At 33.0% G+C, this 20,811-nt stretch overlaps 1 protein-coding gene across 1 annotated transcript; it reads left to right on the plus strand.

The window, feature by feature from the left end:
* The first annotated feature begins 1,898 nt into the window (after positions 1–1,898).
* Positions 1,899–15,804, plus strand: LOC133199169 (monoacylglycerol lipase ABHD2-like). Its single transcript, XM_061335026.1, has 8 exons — positions 1,899–2,071; positions 4,460–4,635; positions 5,367–5,534; positions 6,337–6,520; positions 7,021–7,215; positions 13,039–13,108; positions 15,047–15,131; positions 15,572–15,804. The coding sequence occupies exons 1-8, from the start codon at positions 1,911–1,913 to the stop codon at positions 15,754–15,756; spliced, it is 1,224 nt and encodes a 407-aa protein (XP_061191010.1). The 5' UTR covers positions 1,899–1,910; the 3' UTR covers positions 15,757–15,804.
* The last annotated feature ends 5,007 nt before the right edge of the window (positions 15,805–20,811 follow it).

The raw sequence follows: 20,811 nt of genomic DNA on the forward strand, positions 1-20,811 counted from the left end.
TCCATCTGCGAAAATTCTTCGTTAAATTCAGTTTGTTCTGAGTTGCATTTTGTGAAGTTAATATTTTTGGACTTATAATAAATTCTGAACTTTAAAACCGTTTTATCATTTGGCAACAATATTACAGCCTTAACAGTGCGTTAAAAAAAATATACCCCCCCCCCTTTTCCCCGATACCCCCTGCCTTAATTTACTATACCATGCACGGTTTTGTTTTGTTTTTTTTTTTTGTTTTTTTTTTTTGGGGGGGGGGGGGTTCCGGACCCCCTTGAATTTGCAGAGTTATTAAAAGTATTTACTGGAGCAAATAAAAAATGACTTTGGAAACCCCCCCCCCCCGAAAACGTGGACCCCACCATCACCACCAAGAAATACTGAGGTGTTTTTCACATTTGGGAAATGAATTTTAGGTGTTATATATATATATATATATATATATATATATATATATATATATATATATATATATATATATATATATATATATATATATATATATATATATATATATATATATTTATTTAAGGTTCATAGCATAAAGGAGTACTTACTATTTGAACTAATGTATCAGAAAGGATGACTGCACTTAACGCCTGTTTTGGGGTCTTTTTCGGTTGCTTGTGCTGCTTTTATGTCTAAACCTTATCTCACTTTTGTATGTTTATGAAAGAATACTGTCAATTTGGAACCACATTTTAATCTTAAAATGATTTTAGACTGTGATACAATAAAATGATTCAATGTTTTTGTCCTTGCTGCTTTCCAAATATAGTGAATTTACACTTACCTGCCCTTGATTGAACATTAGGTATGCATGAGAGGTGGAGCTAACATTGTAAGAATGGCTCTAAAATTAGACTACATAAACAGCTGATAAATAACAATGACATGTTTGAAAAAGCGAATGTGATCACTTTTTCCAATCTCCTCTCCATTCTGTATGGCACAAATACACTTCTGACAAAGGTTTCAAAACGAAATTAACAACATGAGCACGTCAATGTAATTAAAGCAGATTTTATATTGATCAATGCCAGATGACTTAACGTGTTCGAACACAATGTCCTAGTTAGCACAAAACATGCTTCCTTATAAGTCACGTGACGGAATTTAGTATTCACAAAGTTACCCGAGGTAAGAAATCACGTGGTGAATTATGATATTCAACATGTCACAATCCTTGGTTACAACACAGAGAGCGAATGTAAGAAGAAGCAGTTTTTTCTCTTTTTAACCATGAGCGCATATGTTTGTCTATTAATCTCCTTTTGACACATTATTATTTATGCAAATATACAACTACTGTTAAACGTAGAACAATAGACAAACATGCGCTGACTATGTATAAAGTCAGTAAAAAAGTGGGCGTCCTCATTATCGAACGGAGATTCAAGAAATTGTGATGACCCCTGCCTTTGAAAACAGATTCGAACTTCGTAAATAAACACTTTTATTAAGCGTAATTACATAAAGTTGTAGATTGGATGTTGATCATTCTTGCAATGAAAAGAAAAATGCTTGTTTTGAAAGTTTATTTTTGTCGCAAATTCCGCATGTCCTTAAGCTGTTAAGTGCAGTCATGCTGTTTACGATCCGCGAAATAAACTTATTTTTTGGACTTTGTACTTTTCATGAGTCATTCCCCTTTACACGCACTCTTCAATACTAAATAACAGCTGACCGCGGCGTGCAGCGTTTCACCCGACGACGGCTCCATGGATTGAATCTAGGTGAACGACTGTGTTTGTTTGACGAAAATATCGAATAGTTCGGACTTACAGGTAAAAGTTGATACCTACCTATATCGCTGGTTTTACCTCCGGGAGATCAATTGATATTCAGCTCTGTGGTTAGAATTTACTCGAATGTTTTCTTCATTTGTAGCCCCTGCGCTCGGCAGATAAGAAGTTATGTCTGCGGTATTAGTTTCCTTGGGTTTGTTTGGAGTACTCTGTGCCATTTTTCGCCTCCTTCATTTATCCATCTACGCAGGAGAACCGAAACTTGTCTATAAGGAGGGGTCACAGTTTATTAAATCCATTCTGGACCTTTGCCTGATCTTTAAAGAAGTGTAAGTCAAATAATTTAAAATTTTACTGTTTTAAAACTGATTACATTTTATTCTTCTAGAATTTATTTTCTAAAGTATCTAGTTTTGGTATGCCAAACTTGAATATGATGCTTTTGTATGACGCAAGAACCTGAAATTTGAACAATTAATATTGCAAATATAGCCCTAGATAAAAAAAAAAAGGAAAAAATCATACTCTATCTGTCTATACATCAAAATATTTTTACAGGATTTTAGTTTAGCTTTATTGAAGTTTATTCTGATTTGACTAAAATCATCTCAAGTTTTAACAAATCAGATGAAATCATAAATCTACAGATAGCAATATAGTGCAGTCAGACAATATATTGATTTTGCCTGAGGTGCTTGCATGAGCATTAAATATTGATGAAACCTAAAGAGTGCGATAAACTGTTAGGTGTCAGTCAAATCTGACACAGTTATAGGTACATATTACTGTTTCTAACAGCCAGTCAGAGGAATAACTTGGATTTGTATCATTGTTGCGGTGTTTTTCCTTTGATGTCCACTGTTTTAATTTTTGATACACCATGACTAACTGTGCTCTAACAACCATGCTCTATCAAGATAGAACACGCCAGGGTAATGATGCAACAATTCAAATGACCCTTGACCTTACATTGATAAAGAAAAAGAATATAAACAAAGAAGCTGACTTTATAAACAAAATACAAACACATATAAACATAGTGAAGGTATGTCTTTCCTTAGGTCTACATAAAAAATTCTAAATTTTGCACGTCAATTTTTAAATCCAAAATGGAATTCACACAAGCACATTTTTATAAATGAATGTTTTCGACTTTCATAAACTTGAAGCGTAACAAACCACACACAATGTAGTACAGGGAGCGAGGTGGATATTCCTTGTTTTCTAATTCCAACAGAAATCGTTGCATCCAGTTATTTAGAGAATCGCTGTTCATCTCGGTCAAAAGTGGACATTTTCCCGTGCCGCACGCCACTCCTTGATTAGCTTGAACGTTACTAGTGTTAGGATATTTTTTTTGAGAGTCTATCAAAAGCTGAATTTCATGATCGGACACTTGTACAAACCTTTCATTTTTCGTCTTCGTGTCGACCTCGGGACTAGTAAAAATAATGCCATCATGTCTAAAATATCTCCTATATGGAAATCCACAATAGGTTCAATTTTTAGTTCCGGTAGATCAAACATCATACTTCCCAAAGAATCTTCAACCTGCATCTGGTTTCCGAACTGATCTAAGGAATTTTCCTTCATAATTTCGATTTCTGTGTCTATAAGAATTGCGAAAGCATAAAATCACAACCGCCATCCATGGCGTTCAGAATATGAATGGACGAGGTAGAAAGTTCAAGAAATACAGCGTGCTATACTTTTCGAATCACATGCTCTTTTTTCATTGGTTATATAAAATGGATGTGATGAAATTTTGATAGTTCATGGCTAATTCAGTGAATGAGAATGTATAGTTGAAGTACGTGCTATTTATGTGAAATTGATAGATCATGGGCAACTCAATTCCTGAGAACAATGATACAAAACATATAGAGTACCTTTTAACTCGTGCATCTTCAGATATCAGACTCGGGGGACAAGCCCCCTCGTCTGATATCTAAAGATACACTCGTTAAAAGGTACTCTATATATTACAAATCCAATTATTTTTTGTAGAATATATCTGTTTTCATTTTATACCATGGTATAATGTGTACTTACATATTAGATGAACATTTTATAAACATTAACCTGTTAACCAACTGCACTGACATTTTGGTGTTATGTTTTAAAAGAGAGTACTTTATAAATTTATGAATATCTAGCAATATTATCTTACAAATATCTGTTGTCTTTTGTAACATATCTCTGTCATCATTTACCTTAGATATTTATCAACCTTCACTATAAATACCTGCTATTTTTTGATACAGATATCTGCCAATTTTATCACAGATATCTTTTTCTCTTGTTACATTTATCTGCGGCCATCATTTACTGTAGATATCTACCATCTATCATTGTCAATATCTGCCATCATTTACTGTAGATATCTACCATAGATCTATCATTATACAATATATCTGCCTGTCTGCCATCATTTACTGTAGATATCTACCATCTATCATTGTCAATATCTGCCATCATTTACTGTAGATATCTACCATCTATCATTGTCAATATCTGCCATCATTTACTGTAGATATCTACCATCTATCATTGTCAATATCTGCCATCATTTACTGTAGATATCTACCATCTATCATTGTCAATATCTGCCATCATTTACTGTAGATATCTACCATCTATCATTATCAATATCTGCCATCATTTACTGTAGATATCTACCATCTATCATTGTCAATATCTGCCATCTTCTATCACAGATATCTACCTCCTCTGATATGGGGTAAGAGTGGACATCTACAGACCTTTATCTACGCCAAACTGGGAAGAGTTCAGTCCCCCTATCCTAAGGGTGAGCGATGCAGTGTTCTGATGCCAGATGGCGCCACTATGACATACGATGTGTTTGAACCGCACAAGGCTCATTCAAGCAATGGTATTGACATCTCAAATGATCTTGACAGATTTACCATGTTTACATACTGTAACCTTGGTAACTTATGTCAATGTTAATTTCTGGATTTGAATAAGATTTCTAACTTTTTAGATGTAAATGATTGTTGTGTAAAAGTACAGATAGAGTGCATAAAAACATGTTATTTAGCCAGTCAAGTGTGAACATAAATACAGTCGTTCTGCCTCACTGATTCTGGTAAAGTTCTGTATATTGAGGTACATTTTTATAATAGCAAGGAAGATTAATTCATTGAATTCATTATGAATGGTTGATCATGAAAAATATCCTAAACAAGACACTAAAAAATATATGTTATTTAAAAAGTTTGATGAATTGATAAATATAAATATAAGTACAGAGTTGAGTAATTGAAGATGACTTCTAACAGTGAGACAGCAATATGGTTCTATTTTAAAATTCAGTATCCATCTGTTTATGCAGATAAAATTTTGTTTAATGATAATTAATGAATTGGTTTTCCAATTAATGTTTATATTTGCTGAGCAAAAATTTTACAGAAATTGTCTTTGACGATATTTAAATTCAATAAAAGATATTATCCCATTAAGAGTTACCTCTCTTATCAGAGGATCCTTGAACCTTAAGCAACATAATAAGATTGTGTCTGTGTGTGTTGAATGCCTCTATACATGTAACAGTTGATCTATAAATGATATTTTAATAAAGGTTTGATACGACATGTCTTTTAGGTGACTACACTATGGTACTATGTCCAGGAATCGCTAACAGCAGTGAGACCTCCTACATTTGTACGTTTGTCCATTACGCTCAGGAGAGGGGATATAGGGTGGCAGTCCTAAACCACCTAGGCGCACTTTCCAGTACACCTCTAACTAGCTCAAGGATGTTTACATATGGTAAAGTATCTGCTCATCACTTAGAACACTTCTATCAAGTTCAAGCATGTGAACATAGTTGTGGTAAAATACCTAGATCAAGGATGTTCTAAAATGGTAAAATACCCAGATCAAGGATGTTCTAAAATGGTAAAATACCCAGATCAAGGATGTTCTAAAATGGTAAAATACCCAGATCAAGGATGTTCTAATATGGTAAAATACCCAGATCAAGGATGTTCTAAAATGGTAAAATACCCAGATCAAGGATGTTCTAAAATGGTAAAATACCCAGATCAAGGATGTTCTAATATGGTAAAATACCCAGATCAAGGATGTTCTAATATGGTAAAATACCCAGATCAAGGATGTTCTAAAATGGTAAAATACCCAGATCAAGGATGTTCTAAAATGGTAAAATACCCAGATCAAGGATGTTCTAATATGGTAAAATAACAGTGTCAAGGATGTTTACATATTGTAAAATAATGTGCACAAGGACTTTATATATGGTCATGATGGTAAAATTACAAATCCAAGGATGTTATCATTCGATAAAATAACAAACCAATAGATGTTTACATATGGTAAATGCTGTAAAGAAATAAATTTGATCTTCTGATTTAAATGAATTAATCAAATTCTGCCTTATGATAAATTATATCAAAAATAAATGAATTCAATCAACCTATCACATTTGTCCATAATACAGATTCCTAAATATCAGTTTGGTTGATATTTATTTCAATACATTCTTTATCCTGATTGGCTGTTATTTGTTCCTAAACAGAGATATTTATTTTTGATTGGTTGATATTTATAGGTGGTACAGAGGAGTATGGTGCGATGGTAGAAGAGGTGATGAGGACCTACCCTGACACCAAGTTGTTGGGAGTTGGTTTCAGTATGGGGGGAAATGTGGTAGTGAAATATGTAGGAGAAGACAACTCCAGACAGGAAGACTTTCTGTGTGTTATGTCCCTTTGTCAAGGTTATGATGCTGAGCAGTAAGTGGCAGATAATTTACTCTGAATTATCTTTCTTCTCTGGGCAGTAAGTGGCAGATAATTTACTCTGAATTATCTTTTCTCTCTGAGCTGGCATTGCTGTAAACGTTGAAGTCTTTGTAGAAAGTCCAGGTAGCTTTTTGAGAGGGATTATGATTTTTGTGAAATAAGACAAAGAGCTTGTTTATCTGTAATACCATATATATAAAATAATGTTTTAAAAATAACTTGGCTTGGGATTAATTTTTGTGAACATTTCCAATACTGTATCATAAGTTTAACCAAATAAATATGTATATTTGACTGCAGCTGAGAAAGTGATGCCATTTTGTTTTGTCTTGTTTTTAACCTTTTATAAGGTTTGCTTTGCTTCAGAATGAGTTAAAATTAACGTGGGATTAGGGAAGATAATGTTTACCTACTTAAAAAAAAAAGGAAAGAAAATGAACATACTACATGTTAAAGATCTGTTGGTACAGCTTTTGTCTTCTCTTTGACAGAGCGATAGAATTGGCCAAGGATTGGGTTCATTTAAGAAGAATGTATGGATACGTGATGACATCAAACCAGAAGAAGATGTTACGGCGACATTACGACATGTTACTGGGTAAAGATGTCCAGGAGAAATATGACATAGATCCAGAGCAAGTGTTAGCTTCTACCTCACTATATGAACTGGACGAGGCGTATAGTCGGTACGTATATGTACGAACTGGACAAGGCGTATATCGGTACATATATATACTAATGTTTGTCACTGTACGAACTGGACAAGGCGTGTAGTTGGTATGTATATATACGAACTGGATGAGGCGTATAGTCGGTATATATAAGTACGAAGTGGACAAGGCGTATGTCGGTACATATATACTAATGTTTGTCACTGTACGAACTGGACGGGGCGTGTAGTCAGTATGTATATATACGAACTAGATGAGGCGTATAGTCGGTATGTATATGTACCAACTCGACGAGTCATGTAGTCGGTACGTATATGTACGAACTCGACGAGGCATATTTGTCAGTATGTATGTGTACGAACTCGACAAGGCATATAGTTGGTACATATACGTACGAACTTGACGAGGGATATAGCCGGTATGTATATATTAATGTTTGTCACTGTACAAACTTGACAAGGCATATAGTCGGTACATATATACTAATGTTTGTCACAGTACAAACTCGATGAGGCTTAAAGTAGGTACATATATATATGCTAATGTTTGTCAGTATATATATGCTGATGTTTGTCAGTATGTATATATGCTGATGTTTGTCAGTATGTATATGCCGATGTTTGTCAGTATGTATATGCTGATGTTTGTCAGTATGTATATGCCGATGTTTGTCAGTATGTTTATATGCTGATCTTTATCAGTATGTATATATGCTGATGTTTGTCAGTATGTATATATGCTGATGTTTGTCAGTATGTATATATGCTGATGTTTGTCAGTATGTATATGCTGATGTTTGTCAGTATGTATATGCTGATGTTTGTCAGTATGTATATATGCTGATGTTTGTCAGTATGTATATGCTGATGTTTGTCAGTATGTATATGCTGATGTCTGTCAGTATGTATATATAGAGGATATTCAATGTTTTGTAGATGAATATGGAATTTATTTCACGAGTGGGACAGGATTTTTTGATATTTTCACGAGTGCGAAGCACGAGTGAAAATATCAAAAAATCCTGTCTCACGAGTGAAATAAATTCCATATTCATCTACAAAACATTGAATTTTCTGTTTATTACATTTTCTTTGATTTTCCCTTTGCCTCTGTCTTTTCTTAACACAGTGTCATAGGCTTGACGTCATAGTTGAGCGGTTGAGACGTCATAGCTTAGAAGTTGTGTGTCAGATTGAAAACATTACATAGCATGGATTTTAGCAATATATTTAGGAAGAAATTTGCAGTTTTAGCTCTATCAAGATGCTTAGTTACTATATCTATCTTATGACAGGCCAGAAATTATTTTTTACTTACTTTGATATCCTTTCACACTGTGAGAGAATATCATTTTTGGTATTCTTTCACACTGTGAGAGAATGTCACTTTTATTCAATAAATAAATCACAGTATTTCACTGTTGAAAATGTAATAAATGCTGATGTTTGTCAGTATGTATAAGCTGATGTTTGTCAGTATGTATATATGCTGATGTTTGTCAGTATGTATATGCTGATGTTTGTCAGTATGTATATATGCTGATGTTTGTCAGTATGTATATATGCTGATGTTTGTCAGTATGTTTATATGCTGATGTTTGTCATAAAGGGTATAGTAGGTACATATGTACTTATCTTTGTCATTGTTAAAACTTGATGAGGCATTGTTACAACACACTTTGAAAAATTACGCACTTTGAAAAAAAATTTCAAATTGCGTTAATTTTGGGACCAGGTCAACGCACTTTGAAAAAAAAATTTTTTTTTCAAAGTGTGTTAATATTGACCATATAAACGCACTTTGAAAAAAAATGTGCACGGCTTGGTCAATATTCTTGCAAATTTTAGGTGTGATAAATAATTACATGTATTTGAACCTAGTTGGATAACTTTTTGGTGATGACTTCAGGATCTGAGATTTAGACGTTTTAAAGATTTTTAGGAGTTGTCTTGTTTCCAAAGGTTCTTGTAACTGTTATAAAAAGGAAATGGGTCTTTTAGAAAAAAGGAGGAATGATTGTTTAATAGCACAGTTTCGTTTCTTTTTTTTCTTTTCTTTTTTAAATTTTATCCAGTCTCTAATAAGTTCGGTAGATGTAGGTGTCGATAAGTGACTTACACATCGCATTTTTCTTAGGGAAAAGGGAGCAATTATGATTTTTCCATACCATGAAAATTCTCTCCCTCATCTATCTTTCTTTCATATTCATCTATCTATCTATTGTGAATATATATGAAACAATGGTTGACTCATTTATTTGATAGTAGGAAAATAAACCTTAGCCATATTACTCACTCGTCTGAAATTTTTACCTCGTTCACTCATAAATTTTTCTCAAAAAAGTTATGCAGTCAGATTACTTCTAAATCTGTGATTTGATATCATTAAAACGCTAGACATGTCAAATAGCATGTTTTAATTACCATGTAAATGCCCCTTTTTCTAAGGAATCATTGTGGATACATTCTGAATAAAGGTTATGCGACTCATCTCAATTTTTTCATCTATTTACGTTAACTCAAATTTACTGAGAGAAATAATATCAATGTCATACCAGTTATGCATATACATATATTTATGAAGGAAAGATAGAGAGTTGGGGTGAGGGACTTTCTACCTGTCTTCTCCTCGTTCTCGATGAGGGTAGATCAATTCATCAGTTTTTCGGACGAAATATAACAAAATAATTTAATTTTGTTTGTATTCTAGCCTCTGATTGGTTAATATCCAAAAAGGAACACAAATTATTTCTGTATAACCTGGTTTGGTATGGGGACACCCCCCCCTGACAACCAGCTGAATCGTCTGTATCCATGCAATCATCTCATTTCTAGTCCTCGGGATTCATGGAAAATTCCAGATTTAATAAATGTACCTTTTACTTCGAACAGTAACTCGGATCTTACCACATGTAATCAAACAACATGGCTGCTAGGACTATGTATCAGTTTTTACCTCCCCTCGCTTCCCATCACTTCCGTTACTACGGTTGTATTATTGAGCGGCAAATTTGAACTAATAAAAAGCAACGAAATTTTACAACCACAGTTGTTTAATGATTTTAAAATTAAATTATAAGGAATGACTCTAATTCTTGGCCAAATTATTCGAGTATAACCTGGTTTGGGTCAGTTTACGCTGTTTTATAATCCGCTTCGCGGATTATAAAGCATAAACTGACCCAAACCAGGTTATACTCGAATAATTTGGCCAAGAATTAGAGTCATTCCTAAATTAATGCTATCTATTACTAAAATCGAAGTCCAGAATTTTTGTTTTATACGTATTTTTTCAAAGTGCGTTAAGTGTCTCCATGGTAAAAAAAATCTTGATGTACACTCTTAATGCACTTTGAAAAATTTTTTCAAAGTGCGTTGATTTGTCCCAAATTTTACGCACTTTGAAAAAAATTTTCAAAGTGCGTTGATTTTGTCCCAATTTTAACGCACTTTGAAAAATATTTTTCAAAGTGCATAATTTTTTCAAAGTGCGTTGCCACAAGGCCTACACAATATAGTTATGCCTGATACATGTAGATCTGGTACCTTTGTCTTAGAACATTTTATAGGTACATATTTCTGTACTTGTATGACATTGTTTGTGGTCCACAGTCACAGAAAACATGTCTGTTCACAGCTGTTGGAGCTTGAAAAACATTCCTTATATTTACATTTTACATGTTTAAACGCAGCAAAAATACACTCAATGTTTGAATTTCTCGCTGCCCTATATCGTCGTATTTTTAATGACGTCTCTGCATCCTCATTGTGACGTCACGTCAGTGCAATTTCTCCGTTTATATATCTACGCGTGAGTATACACGAAAATCGCATTCAAATCAATATCTTAGTTAATATACAGGGGTGTGCAATTACCATCGCCCGACGCCCAGAGCTACCAATTTTAGAGATCGGGCTATCATAAATCTATACTGCGTTTGCCCGTCGGGCTAGTAAATCTAAAACGAAAGTATACGTATATTTGACTGAATTGATGTACAAATTAACCTTGTTGTAAAATCATAATCTTTAATTCGTTTTAACCTATATGTTTTGTGTGTTGCTATCGCCAGACGTTTCAGTGACATAATAATTATAGTCGATAAAAATAGGGAGAAATACCTGACAATAACAAAGCGCAAGCCATTATTTGTTTTATTTATTTCAACTTAAATGGGTTTTTTTAACCTTATTGTTATACGAGGGGTTATCAAAAAGTTCGTGGACTGACGCGATAAAATTAATAATATGTAGTCTTTGCTTACAAAATTTATGCGGAACATAAAACAACAAAAGTTTAAGAAATATTGAAAATTTTAGCTTGATAAGTTGATAATTTGCCAAATTATTCTAAAATTAAAAAGACTTTATGTGATCACCCGGCGCTGTCGCCGTTTAGTGTCATGACGTCCGCTTAACGTCATTGTTTCTTAATGTCCGCTCTCTCTACCTCATACACTTATCTTGATGAGATTACCTGGAGTTAAGTTAGGACTTAAACCCGTCTTATTTATATGAATTTACAATGTCATGAGCAGCTGTTTTCAATGCATATAATATTGTAAATGGATCTTTATATGGGGAAAGATCCTCACTTGATTATGCCAGAATACTTAGCTTGTTGGAGTTCAATTTCTACCACACATGATCAACGTCACTTTTCGACGTGACTGACTTTTGACACCCTGACTACAAATCGACACTAGCTGTGCATATTTCATCTCTCTGAATCTTTTTAGGCATTAAAAAACAAGTACTCTGGATGCATTTTATTTTTCTGTAGCCAGTTTAAACATTCCTTAGGTCAATACCAGTTTTTCCAGGACCGAAACTCTATAGAGTGTTTGAAAAAGAAACCCCTCCCCCCTTTTGACGTTATTTTCACGCCCACAATTGTTTGGACACTCCATATAAAATTTACGATAAAATTTCATAGAAATTACAGAATGGGGTAAAAATTCCAAATTTTACTGAACAAATGTGTCATACCACATGCCTGAATTAACGAGATTTCCTGATGACAAATACTCATATCTAAAGAGTTTTTCTCAGTTACACTCAGGTAGGAAAAAACGTCATATTAGAGGTTGCGCCGCCTGGACATACCTTTGCTTACAAAAACACTAACATTTTATTAAAAAAATAAAAATTATGATTTATGGTTTATTCTATAGATAGAAAGGATGATGCTAACTAAATGTGTAAAAATTCATTGATGTACCTAAAGCGGTTTTAATTTTATCACGCTAGTCCACGAACTTTTTGATAACCCCTCGTAGTTATACATGTATTGTTTTCGGTAGTTAATGGGCTAGTGACTGGCAACCTCGGGCTAGTAACTTTGTTACTGCCACTAGCCCGACGGGCTAGTAACTAATTTTTGTAATTGCACACCCCTGGTATAGTAGAAAAACACAGCAAATGTAAATGTATATGTTTATCACATGTTTATCCCTTTATCCCATGGATATCACTCAATGGCTTTTTTTTTCATGTAACTTTGGTGACGTCACAATGGCTTTTGTTTGAAAGTGATATAGTAAAATAATGTGGATTCATAAATAAAAAGTCTAAAACATTGATAGTGATGTATAAAGCATGTGATGAAAAAGAATCTCTTATGATTAGTGGTTGGATATGATTTATATCCAACTCGTGTACATGCAACTTGTTGGACAAAAATCATATCCAACCACAAATCATGGAAGATCCTATATTTATCTGTATAATAAAAGATAAAGTTTATAGATTATTTGTATGGTGTTTGTATCTTAACAAGATGTATTATTAAATGACACAATTTAGTATTTTCTTTTTTTTTTTTTTTTTTGATTGACAGGAGGAGGGCGGGGTTTAAGAGTGTAGAGGAATATCACCGGACACACAGCTGTAGAGGATACATGGATCAGGTTTGTATTAATTAGGATAAATCCAGAGAACAAGGTCACATTTCCACACAAAGCTATGGTACATGTAACTCCAGAGAACAAGGTCACATTTACATGTAAAGCTATGATAACTCCAGAGAACAAGGTCACATTTATACACAAAGCTATGGTAACTCAAGAGAACAAGGTCACATTTATACATAAGGCTATGATAACTCCAGAGAACAAGGTCTCAAAGCTATGATTTCTCAAGAGAACAAGGTCACATTTACACTTAAAGCTTTGGTAACTCCAGAGAACAAGGTCTTATTTATACACAAACTGTGGTAATTCTGGAGAACAATGTCACATTTACACACAATACTCCAGAGAACAAGGTCACATTAACACTTAAAGCTATGATAACTGCAGAGAACAAGGTCACATTTACACATAAAGCTATGGTAGCTCCTAAGAATACTGACACAAGAACGTGTGAAGCTATAATAACTTTATAGAAAGCATCACAGTTACACACAAACCTAAGGTAATTCCATACTGTCAACTTGTACATATTGCTACCAGTATTTCTTTCTTTCTTTGTTTTTTTTTAGCTTGTTTCTTGAATCTCCCTTTTGAGTATTTTTCAATCAATTAAGATTTTACCACTTGCCAGTGGAGGGCTGCAATTTTTAGACCTATACTGGCACTCAGGACCATTGCTCTGTGAGGAATCTTTTTTTCATACCAGCAACTACTGCAACACAGACCATCAGTTTGTATGGTGTCATCTAAATGGCCATACTCCATGTCCCTCAGTGGGACTCAATTTAATATGTTTTAAACACAGCACCATGCTTGCGACACAGATATTTTGCAGATCTGTTGACTCTTACGATTTAGCCATATTTTGTACAGATTTTGAGTCCAAATTAAGTCTCATGTTTTGCTATAATGAAAATATGGAAATGGGAAATCCTTCATTTGGATTTTAGCAAGTAGTTTTCTTTATGGTCTGTCTCAGTTTGATGCTTTTTAATTGCTAAAAAAGGAGAGAGATACACTTAAGTGATGTCAGGTTGCCAAAGCGGAGTGGTTTAAAAAATGACAGAAATGGTAATCAGAAATGTAGTTGTTCTCTAGTAATATTTTTAAATTAAAGGAAAGTGAAATCTTCCATGCAAATGCTAAAACTCTCTACTTGTAGATATCACTACTAATATTTCTTTTGTCTATTTTTAGATATCACTACCAATGTGTCTACTCTCTATTTGTTGATATCACTACCAATGTTTCTACTCTCTATTCGTAGATATCACTACCAATGTTTCTACTCTCTATTTGTAAATATCACTACCGATGTTTCTACTCTCTATTTTTAAATATCACTACCAATGTTTCTACTCTCTATTTGTTGATATCACTACCAATGTGTTTACTCTCTGTTTGTTGATATCACTACCAATGTGTCCACTCTCTATTTGTAGATATCACTACCAATGTTTTTACTCTCTATTTGTAGATGTCACTACCAATGTTTCTACTCTCTATTTGTTGATATCACTACCAATGTTTCTACTCTCTATTTGTAGATATCACTACCAATGTGTCTACTCTCTATTTTGTAGATATCACTACCAATGTGTCTACTCTCTATTTGTAGATATCACTACCAATGTGTCTACTCTCTGTTTGTTGATATCACTACCAATGTGTCTACTCTCTATTTGTAGATATCACTACCAATGTGTCCACTCTCTATTTGTAGATATAACACTACCAATGTGTCTACTCTCTATTTGTACATATCACTACAAATGTTTCTACTCTCTATTTGTTGATATCACTACCAATGTGTCTACTCTCTATTTGTAGATATCACTACCAATGTGTCTACTCTCTATTTGTAGATATCACTACCAATGTTTCTTTTGTCTATTTGTAGATATCACTTCCAATGTTTCTTTTGTCTATTTGTAGATAACACTACCAATGTTTCTTCTGAATGCAGAAGATGACCCACTTGTTCCCCCACCTCTGGTAGACATAGGAAAGGAATACGCAAGTAAGGACTCAAAGAATCAGATCCAGTTCACATACTTATTAATTAAATTTCAAGAACTGAAAGAAATCATAAGATATTTCTCACATTTTTAACTCTAGAGGAGAAAGAATCCATAAAATTTTACATATATACATTTGTAAAAAAAGAATTCAATAAAGTATCAAAATGATACACATTTTATGGCTAAAGGAACTTTTTTTGTTACATGTTACACATTTCTTGAAATTTAGAATATTAGATTTTAAAGAATTGTCTTTCTTGGGAAGAGTTTGTGTTATATGATAAAGAGACCATAACATCATACCTCTTACGTACCACATTTTAAAAGTTTGCTTCAAGAAAGTCTGAATTCAATTGTCTCACACTTTAAAAAATTTTGGTAACCAATAAATTCAGATCTATGTTTGGAATAGTATACTTTATTTAATATTTTTCTCTAGAATCTCATCCCTACAGTTTACTTGTGGAAACAAGGCACGGTGGCCATCTTGGATTTTTTGAGAGCGGTATTTTGACCCCAGACCCCATAACCTGGTTAGATCGGTCAGCCTTACAATATGCTGAGGCTATAGTAACTCTGTATTCTACAAATAAGCTACCACACATCAAATCCAAGTTAGCATAATCACAACTAATACATGTATGTTAGATATTTTGTAATTGTAGCTGTCTGATACTAAGCATTATTTGTTTGATTTATTTTTGAGTTAGATGAAAAAAGTTAGTTAGGAAAGTATTTAAAAATGACTTATGAGTCAAATTTCATTTAATAGTAAAGGTATGAGCTTTCATGTCATGAATACTTTTTAATCTCACCTTGTGTCTTTAGTTCTTATAAGTTTGTTTTATAGTTAATGTTAGCAGAGCTGTTTACTATTATGGAAATTCTGTATTTATCACGAATTTTTGTTTTTTAAACACAAAATGGATTTGCCTCTGGATATGACATATCTGTTATATGCTCAAAATTTAAAATTTAAAAATTTTATGTTGTATAATTAATACTTTAGCAATGATTGGGATATAATTAAAATCCTTAATTACACATATATAGATAATTATTCAAATTGCCATTTATTCACTGCAACTGCTGAAAAAAACAGATATTATCTAACAAACATTCTCATCTAAAACTTGTTACATGTACAATAGAAAATTAAAACGATCTATTGCCAATGACAAATTATACATGTAGCTGAAAATTATCGAGAGAAACCAGTTAAATTATTGAAAACTGCAGAATAGGGTAAACAGGTTTGTAGTAGATATTTATCATCAAGTGATTCAGTGTTTAAGAATTGACCTTGTTGATTATTTCTAGTGTTTATCATTACAGTTCCAGTAATTAAGCACATGTTTATGAATTCATTTGAAATCCTTTGAATATACAATACAGTTCATGTTTAATATTTTAAGTGCCATAAACACACTTTATATATTTTTCATGTTGATTATTTAATATTTTAATAATTGGTTGTCTTACCCATGTTTAACACTCTTAATCTTGTTGATTTTTATTTTGTTTTTTTTATGAATTAGTTCTATGCCCTTTTTGCTAAGGAGTACTCAGCCCTTAAGCACAGGAGATACCTGTCCTTTATTTATGGAGTGATTTTCTCCTTAATTTTTCTCCATAATAATTCTTGATGTTGTATTTGTATTGTGATAAACAAGCAATCACACCCATTTCCCCTTTACATATTCTTATTGTATACAGGGTTATTTTCATCCTGTGTTATTTTTGCCCTTTTACACCTGCAAACAATTTTGCCCCATTTTAAATTCGCCATTTACACTTCGGTATAAGAAATTGTACTTTGTTCTTTGAATTTGCCCTATTTTGAATTCGCCCAAATAAGAATAGGGCAAAAGGGTTGAAAATAAAATGGGGTGAAAATTTCTCTGTATACAGTATTTAAGCCCTTCTGTGTTGTGATGGCTTTTTGAATTTTTCTCTACTTTGCTGACTATATACACCAGGTGCTTGACTGAGACCCCTGATTAATTGCCCATCTGGTTATTTTTATCTTCATGATATAACAGTTATTCAACAGTTATTATCCCTGGCATAGCCTAAAGCTCCAGTGATGATAATGTAGCAGTGTTACACTGGGGTAAAACGTTGCAATAAAAACTGTTACTGCCTCCTTACATATTTACAAACATGTATACCTACATTTTTGTTACGGGTAAAAGAAATTCCTCATGTAAACAGTTCAACTGTGAAAAAATTAAGTTGTTGACAAATTTTTGTAATGGTTGACAGGTTGAGGATTGTTTGTATTATACAGAGACTATTTTTAACATTAGTAAAAATAACAGGAACCTGGAGAAAGTACATTGGCGTTGCCAAATCATGTAATTGGATGGAAACTTAATGTCAAATTGCTACTTATTTTAAATTTTAAATTTTTCTTGAATGGGGAAAAATGAATGAAATATGGGTCATTTTAAAAAGTGACCCTCGGATAAGATAGATTATTTCCTATGGAGCTTGCAACACGAGCTTTGGTTGCTTACAAAGTCAGGTATAAAGTTCTGTACACCCGACTTGAGCCAGGGGTAAAAAAAAACATGATGTCACAATGCATAGTTTCTCTATGATTAAAAGCGAATAACATGATGCCATGATGCATTGTAGGACATATAGTAAAACTTATCAATAGTGAAACACAGTTGATTGGACTCATTTACAAAGAATTTATTTGGGTACATAGGAAGTAAATTCGTTATCCAGGTCCAATCAAGGGTGTACGGGGATTTACCCCGGGTTTTATTCCATACACCCTGAGGCCTCAGGGTGTACGGAATAAAACCCGGGGTAAATCCCCGTACAGCCTTGATTGGACCTGGATAACTAATACAACTCTGCTAAGAGATATTACTCAGAAATTGTTTAGTTATTGTTTCCTTAATACAAGTTCCTCATCTTCTACAATAATGTGTCCAAAAGTTTGCCCCAAATTGTAGACAAAATGTCTTATACTTCCAACTTCTGTTAAAAAAAAAACTGCCATTATTTTTAAAAAAAATTCATTTTATTGTGAGAAAAGTATCATTCCACCTGAAATGTTGAGGGTCCTTGCTCATTAGATATGATAGTTCATGCAACTTAAATGTTTTTGTTTTTTTTCACAGATAAATCTTGCTCTTCTTCCATCTAGTCAGTTTTGAGAGGAATAAACCACATAATGATACAGTGTATTGTGGATAGAATGCTTATAATTACATAAATCAAACGTATGTCTTAGCGATTTCTAATATGAAATATCACTAAAAGTGCTAGATTTCTTATTAAATTATTGAAGAAGTACATGTTAAGAAGTCCTATCAAAGAGTAAATGCACCTAAATATAGAAATCACTGCAATTTTTTTTAATAACTATAATTATTAGTCTGGTGTCAGTAAAATCTAATTCAGTAGTAAATCCTAACAGGAAGTAGACCATATTTAAAACAGTAAATTTCTGGGTCATGTTTACAAACATAATTTGTCAGGGATCTGTTTTATGAGCAATGGAAGTTCATTAGGTTATAATGTGAGTCACCTTATCAGCTGTAAACATTTCTACCAGTGTTCTGGCTTAAGAAAAGAAGGAGGAAACAATGAAGTCTCTGTACAAATCAGATAATTCACAAACAACTATAAGTAAAAAGAACTTAATGTTTAATTAGATAAAAACAGACATTTACTTCTTTCACAGTTTCTTTAACAGAAATATATAGGAAACCACTACTCTATGTTTTATGACATGACAGAAACTCTCCTGCATTTATGATTTTATTATATAATGATTCCTGAGAGATTTCTAGATAAATATTGAAAACCAACCAATTTCTTATTGATTATCTCAAAGGCAATTTATCAGAAAATACAAAGATTGTGTAGTTTGTACAAAAGCACAGTTTTTGCAGAAACATTGTAGCCTTAAAATCTTTCTTGTCAAGTGAGGTCAGGCTCTCCTTATGACAGCCTGTTATAAAAAGTCCTTGTTCAGCATCTGTTTATCCCAGATTGTGTTGATTGATGAATTATGCAAAACCATTTTGCTTGTCTCTTAGAATCTCAGTACCTTTAATACCCCTGTTCTATTCTACATTTATTTTCAATTAGTGCTGCTAAGCATTATCTAGCATAAGATACAAAGGTAACAGATTTTTAAGTACATATTTTACTGGAATATGCTACCTAGTGTTTCAAGTCTGGTAACCATAGTTTCTATTCTGTTTTAAACGGAAGTTATTAGGTTTCTTTTTTTTCTTTGGATGTCATAAGAAAGTATTGACTTGTTAGAATTTTTTTTATTCAGTGAATTTTTTTTAAAGATGTGGTTTTTTTTTTTTTTTTTTTTTTTTTGACACACTACCCATCATCTGCCATGTGTATATTTCTTGCCGTGAATTGTTTATATGCTTGCGTGTTTATGAAAATTTATAGCCAAGCATGGATTCTGACGAATAAAAAAATTTTTCAAATGATAAAGGGTATGTAGTTAATTTCATAAAAGTGAGAATGCTTGTACATGTATGTCAAGAAAGATATATGATATTTATTATATTTAACCCTTGTTATGTTGTTAATTATACATTTATTTATAGCCCCCCTGTAGTATTGTTGTATTCTGGTTTGATTCTGTGTACATTGATTATGTTCTGTAGATTGTTAGCTCTATAATCAGAGAAAAGATGAGCTAATGCTATGGTAAAGTTTTCATATGTCTGTCTGTTTGTCTGTGAACAATTTTTAAATATGCTACTTTGCTCCAATTGTGATTGAATTCAATGAAACTTGGAACACAAATACGCTACACAAAGACAGTAATTTTGTTTATTGGTTTTTGATAATGAGTAGTGTTGAAGTGGTCACTGAATATTGGAATTTTTGTGAAATTCTTTCAAAACACTGTACTCCTCTCACAGTTTTTTTTGTCCGATTTTGATTAAACTTGGTATACAAGTAGACTGCATCAAGATGCATAATTGTATTAAATTCTGTATTTTAATGAATAATTACCATTGTAACTAGGAAGAAAATAGTTTATGATATTTTTCTCAAAAATTTTCAATTTTGATCTGATTCTCAAAAAAGCGTTGAGTACAAGTAGACTGTAGCAAGAAATATAATTTTGTCTTAATGTCTTTCAGTCTAAGATTTTTATGTCCCCGCCATAAAACCCGCGAGGATCAACTCCTTACTCCGCGACTCTAGAACAGACGCTCTAACCACTGCGCCACGCGGGCGACCCCTGAACATAGAAAAAATAAGAAATTTTTAGTTTCTGGACTCTAACTTTTGTAGGAATCTATGTTAAAGTTTAAGATTGAAGTTGCATATGCAGGTATTTTACTAGAAAATACTAGAAAATACAGGTCAAGTTCGAATTTGGTCCTGGTCCGATGATTTTTGACAGTCCCCCCCCCCTCCCCCCCCCCCCCCCCCCCCCTTGAACTTGGAAAATATTTAAAAATTCACAATTTCTAATCATTATCTCGGTTACAAATATGCAATTTATAATTTGCAATTTGAAATTTTGGCTGGTTTTGGGGGCATTAGTGGCGTTCCGACACATCTAGTTGATGGATGGTTTTGCAACAGTGAAATAAAGAAATAAGGTGCGAAAAAATATCAGATTATAATTCTCTCACAATTTTGCTTTGAGTTACATAAAAGTTCAAGTTT

This window comes from Saccostrea echinata, unplaced genomic scaffold (assembly GCF_033153115.1).
Source record: "Saccostrea echinata isolate AGI-Se365-2 ecotype Australia unplaced genomic scaffold, CSIRO_AGI_Sech_v1 ptg000033l, whole genome shotgun sequence".
NCBI lineage: Eukaryota > Metazoa > Mollusca > Bivalvia > Ostreida > Ostreidae > Saccostrea > Saccostrea echinata.

Coding starts and splice junctions, on each gene's coding strand:
- LOC133199169 (XM_061335026.1), top strand. CDS start 1,911: ATGTCTGCGGTATTAGTTTCCTTGGGTTTGTTTGGAGTACTCTGTGCC. Junction 2,072..4,459: donor TGCCTGATCTTTAAAGAAGT/GTAAGTCAAATA, acceptor CTTCTATCACAG/ATATCTACCTCCTCTGATAT. Junction 7,216..13,038: donor CTGGACGAGGCGTATAGTCG/GTACGTATATGT, acceptor TTTGATTGACAG/GAGGAGGGCGGGGTTTAAGA.